This window comes from Camelina sativa, chromosome 2, assembly GCF_030686135.1.
Source record: "Camelina sativa cultivar CO46 ecotype springtype chromosome 2, ASM3068613v1".
In the NCBI taxonomy this organism is placed as follows: Eukaryota; Viridiplantae; Streptophyta; class Magnoliopsida; order Brassicales; family Brassicaceae; genus Camelina; species Camelina sativa.
The window spans coordinates 31,633,859-31,639,858 of NC_141881.1; the positions used below are offsets into that span (position 1 = coordinate 31,633,859).

Sequence of the window (6,000 nt, forward strand, 5' to 3'; positions counted from 1 at the left end):
CAACAGCTGTATAATAATTATGAGTAGTTGAAACTTGTGAAGTATTCTAACTTTAAATTTTATACTATATAGCAAACAAAGTCTGTGTATATGGTTGAAATCAATCCTAACTTTCAAGTTTAACAGGTTCTTCTGTTTTATAATTGGAATCATCTGCTTCTGCAATTACTCGTCTATCTAAGAAACCTATATAAGGTATAACTGCTAGTTTGTATGTATACGTTTACTACTAATTTAAATGACCTTTTGGTATGATGTTATAATTTTGACTATGAACGGTTTAGTAAAAAAATATATATATATTTGTACAATTTAGATAGAGATCTTGATTAACTAAACTCTAGAAAGTTACTGGTAGCTAGGTAAGTATGTTTTTGCTTGGTATAAGAATAAATATAATAAAATAGGGACCAGTGGTGTCTTAGATAGGGAATTATAATTGGAATATGTATATCTAAGTTAGATATAACTCTTTTTCAAAAAAAAATATAATAAAAAATAAAAATAAAAAAGAGAGGGAAAAAGTTCAATTATTTGTAGGAAAAAAAAGAAGTGAAAGAGTCTCTCTGGTTTAGAGAGAGTGGAGTCTATAAAAGAGAGATGTGAGAGATGAAGCCTGCTCCACTTTTTTCTCCATTCTTCATCTTCTTCTTCTCTCTCTCTCTCTTTGTGTTCTCTCTCTCAAAAAAAAAAAAAACAAATATGGATTCGTTTGATTTGGATAACGTGAAAGCAGAGAAAGCCAAGGCGTTGCGGCGTTTCAACCGCTTCCGACGAATCGGATGTTTCTTCCGTGCGGCTGAAGTTTGCGTGGCTCTCCTCCTCGTCTTTTGGACATTCACGCGCCTTCCTTTCGCCGTTCAGATCTCCGGAGCGTTTCTCCGCCGTATCGCCACCCTTGTATCAACTCCTCTGTTCGTCTTCCTCCTCGGCAACTCCATCGTCCTTGTTCTTCTCACCAAGTCTTCCTCCGATCAGACAACCGCCTCCCCCGCCGCCGCCTCCTCAACAACAAACGCAGAAACAGAAATCTATGAGGCCTTCGTCAGATCCGTAGAGAATCGATCCAAACTGTTAGATGAAGATGAAATTGTCTACCACGACAAACAGGTGATCGTCACTCATTTGAACGCGGATGAGAATATTACACACGTACAGATTGATCATCCCAGTAGTAAGGTCTATGGAAGGAGCAAATCAGACGTTTCGGAAAAACAGAGTAGTAGTCCAAATACAAAACGACGTTCTTTACAGAGATCCAAGACAGACAAGTGCTGCATCGTCAGGGAGATTGAGAACCAAAAAGAGGACGAAAGGGATGATCCAGAAGAAGATGATATGAGCAACGAAGAGTTTCAGAAAACGATCGAAGCTTTCATAGCAAAAGAGAGATTGTTTCGTCGTCAAGAATCTTTAGCCGTCGTTGTCCATAACATAAAGCCTTAATAATATCTTTAAATAAAAAGGCATCATCAGTATTCTTATAGTATTATCGAATCAACTTCAAACAACACAACCAAAGTTTTGTGGAAACTTGACCATATGGAATCTTGTTTTCTTTTCTTTTTTTTTTAAGAAAAAATATATTCCATGTATAATAATAATATCAATCATCTTTATGTACAGTAATTAGTTGCTTATTATGAAAGATATATATTAGTATATTTTTACTTGTCTCAGTGAGTGTCACTTCCTCAAGTCTAATGATACAAACTTGAAGTATAAATGTTGTCTTCTCTAATTCCATCATGACTTTACCCATAACTTTTCTTTTTTGTTTCTCTCTTCAAGTTTTAGTGTTATCCAAGAAACAATCGATTTAGGTCTGTCTTTTTTGTCTTACCATATGAAACCTTCGGGTTACTTTTAAAAGCAAAAATCATCTGCATCAAATAAACAAATATCTATCTACAAACCCTATGTTCCATACATACTTAAAAAAAATTTGATTTCCAAACCTGCATATATGACTTCTTAAAACATATGAGCCAGTCACTTTGTCAATTCATATTGCTATGCCTCTTTAATAGTTTTTCTTACTGTACTTTCTTACATAGTTGATGACAAAAAAAAAACCTTATATATGTTAGATTTCTTCAAATTTCGCTCACAATGGCGTTTTGGACTTTTACACCGACTAACTCTCATGCCTGCAATTATTAACCATGCAAGATTTAATATCTATATGTACTCAGACGACTAAAAAGGGGTTTTTGAAGCGTGGAGATTTATACATCTTTTTTTTTTTTTGCCAAGATGAGATTTGCACAGTAATTAAATCTACAAATTAGATGCAATATCCAGATAAAAATTGAAACCGTGTATAAAATTGAAATACAACGTAGACTGGTAGACACATACACACACCAATACACATATAGCTAAGGCGCCGCGGTTATATTATATATATATCAATCAGAAAACGAATATCATATAATAAAATTAACAATATATTAGTGAATGTTTATAATGGGATTGAAGACAATTGAAAAAGGTACTCAATGTTTTTACTAGTATTATTAAATTAAAAATTGAAGGAAGCTTCGTTTCAAATGCTTCATGGGAATGATTGATGGTCTAGTAAGTCATCTCAGTGATCTCGTAGCCTTCAACTATAAGATTAGAAGAAGAAAAAGATCAAATAAAGAAATAGTATTAATTTGCTGAAGCGGCCGTGTTTCTGATGGGTATCGGCACCAATGATAGTGTAATTATTTTGAATGGCAAAAAGTATTTTTAAAAAAACGTAACTTTTATGCAGACACTGAGACACACACGCAGAAGAATTATGAAGAAAAGTGACTTTAGGTTTCACTAAGTCCCGTAATCTCTGCTCATCCAAAATAAAAGTCGGTTTCTTTTACCCTTCTTTTGACATATATGGATTCTCAGATATCGAGCCGATCCATCTTTTTGCAAGATGTACTAGTACTAGTATTTTTATAAGCATTTTGTTGGGTTACTGATTGTTGCATTTAAATTATTTCTTTTTGGGGTAATCATGATAGTTTCCACCACGAGCGGCTATTGCTATTGGTGTTGTTGGATTTGTCCTTAAGCCACTTTTACCATCACTTGACCCTTATTTCCAACACAGCACAGTGTAACATTTTGAGATGTTGAACATACATATAACGTATATAAACAATTTTTACTGCAATCGACATTCTTAAATTCTTTCATCAAATTAAGTCTTGCAAATATATTATCATTGGTACGTTGCAAAATATCTACGATTTTTTGTTTTAAAATGTTATTTTAAGACATATTTCCTACTTCTTTCTGTTCAGTTTGATGTTATAACGAATTGAAATTGACTCGCCAATGCTGATTCTTTACTCAAGTTTCATTTTTAACTTTACTCAGATTTTAAGATAAATATTAATTACCCTAAACTATATAGACATGACATGTATTATTAATTTATATGCTTTACCATGGACGGCAATGCATGGGATGCAAAAAGGTCAGATAATGATGTTGACGTTAAATATCATACACGCATTTTTTCATATCTACGGATTATATGGTTAAATTTGCTATATTATACTACATATCAACGGTCGACCAAAATGATATAATGCTTATATCAAATATCCATTTACAGTAGTTTTACTTGCTTCCCTTATTTTGAGTATCGTCATACATATGCAACGTGTTTACACGCCAACGTGCCTCATATTGGACCCTGCCCACACATTGTTTCGTTCGAGATTTTTGTTTTTGTTTTTTATCGGATTAAAATTAGAATTGAATGTTTACATATTACAATTAGTTTACAAAACAGCTTAGAGCCACAAGATGTTGGATATGGGTTTTGCCTTCAACACCCTTAAAGCCCAAACAGAGGATTCTGAAGGTGTTTTGGACCAAAAGTCTTGGATCAAGCCCATCAAGCCGCAGGGGCAAAACCGTCATTTTGCCAGGAGACAGAAGAAACTCTAGGTCAAGGTCCTACTATAAATACTTGATATCATTGTCACGTCAGGGGATCCGAAATTTTTGAGCAATTAGAAGGAGAAAGACTGTTATTTTCATATTAAGCATTTTTGCTCCCTAATTGTCATTTTCCTGAAAACTCTTCTGTAAAATTCGACGTTAAATAAAAGGATCAGATCCGATTCATCCCATTTTATTGATATCATTTATATTGTCGATTTCATACATACACAACAGAAACAAATGTCATTTCCACCACTAAACTTGATCAGGACAGATTTTAACAATGACAAACCATCCCAGCATTGCTTCAAGTTTTTCAGCTCATCAAAGTGAATTCTCGCACAAGAAACTGTGAAGAAAGGCAGAGTCACAAATGAGGATTACTCGAAAACAATCGCAAATGAGGATAACTAACAAGTCACAAATGATTATATGTGCCTATCCAACTCAAAACATAATAGAATAATAGATGGTATCAGTAATAAAAATACGTGCCTAACTTAAGAGTGTATCGATATGTTTCATACATGGGAAGTTTTTTTTTATTTTTTAAAGTAACATAAAAAGACAATAAATTGATTGGACATGACATCGTGTACCCACGACTTTTTGTTTTATCTTAGTTTTAAACTTTTAATACCTTGACTAAGCGTAGTCTCGCATAATTGACGTTGACAACCTTTTTCATGCATCTATATTATTAAAGCAGAAGTACTCTCTAAAGTAAAAATGGACCATGACTTGGTTTTGGTAGGTTTTTCATTAAAAATGATTAAAGAATCACAAAATTTAATCTAATTAATCTATAGTTTTGATTTCATTAAATAACGAAAATACCCTCTGTCGATTACTTAAAAAATGGCCGGGTCGGGACGCAGATCCTTACATATCCAACTACAGAAGGAAAAAAATCCGCGGATCTGTTTGTACTCCAGAATAATATTTTTCGGATCCAGTATATTATTTCATTCAAGATTAGTTATTTAAGATCCCAAACAAAGTTATTCGTTATAGGCAAACACTCTGATTTCATTTTCCTTTAAGGTATTTAAATGAAAACCATAAATTTTAATTACCAAAAATTCGAATATTTCCTTAATTACCGAGATTGATCTTAACAGATAATCTTTTAAAAGGAATGATTCAGTTAAAAACTTTAAAAACGAATATTCAAGTTACCAAATCTGACTAAATTGCTTGATTTCCGATATTATAATATTTCCTTAACAAAATTTTAGTAATTAATTGTGAGTAGTATAGATAGAAAGAATTAAAAACGCATAAATTATATATATGTAAAGTTGTAAACTAATTTACAGAAAATGTGTATATCCCACATCGACTAAATATTATGGAATATGGTTCATAATCACTATAAATATGTGACTAAAATGTTTTGAGTACAAATGAGCAGGAAGCTTGATTTATCAGGTATCCAAATTTAACAGTTTAATTTGGTTCTATATTTGAAAATATTTAAACTTTTAAAAAGTAAACATATTATAATATATTTACGTTTTTAATTTTTTTTTAAGATATTATAAATATTTAAATTTTTTATACAATGTTTAAATTATTATAAATATTTGAACTCCGTCGAAAGTTTAAAATATTATAATATATTTAAAGTCTATAAAATATTTAAGTAATATTAATATTTTAATTCTTAAAAATTTAAAATATAATTTTTTTTTGAGTTAAATCCGTTAAAACATGTATTTTTATCAAACTATAAATTAAGCCATGGAAGCAGGGTGTGTCTATCCTCTTACAAAACTATTATCCGATATTGCGGAGTGTCTATTCTCTTACAAAACTACGTACTATCTACTATTGTGGTGTGTCTGTTTCCGTGAAAAACTACATTTTACAAACTATTTACTCTATTAGGATTTCCAATTTACTGTATAACCTCAAATATACAAATAAATACTATATAAACAAAGAAAATAAATTAAAATAAAAAACTATATTACAAAAATACAAATTACAAAAAAAATAACTAACAAAATATATAATCTCGTGCTGTAGCACGGGTATCACCTAGTAATAATTAAT

At 31.4% G+C, this 6,000-nt stretch overlaps 1 protein-coding gene across 1 annotated transcript; it reads left to right on the top strand.

The window, feature by feature from the left end:
- The first annotated feature begins 102 nt into the window (after positions 1 to 102).
- On the top strand, positions 103 to 1,664 carry LOC104745832 (uncharacterized). The gene has a single exon (XM_010467190.3). It carries the CDS (start codon positions 610 to 612, stop codon positions 1,444 to 1,446), a length of 837 nt encoding a protein of 278 aa, XP_010465492.1. The 5' UTR covers positions 103 to 609; the 3' UTR covers positions 1,447 to 1,664.
- The last annotated feature ends 4,336 nt before the right edge of the window (positions 1,665 to 6,000 follow it).

Coding starts and splice junctions, on each gene's coding strand:
- LOC104745832 (XM_010467190.3), top strand. CDS start 610: ATGAAGCCTGCTCCACTTTTTTCTCCATTCTTCATCTTCTTCTTCTCT.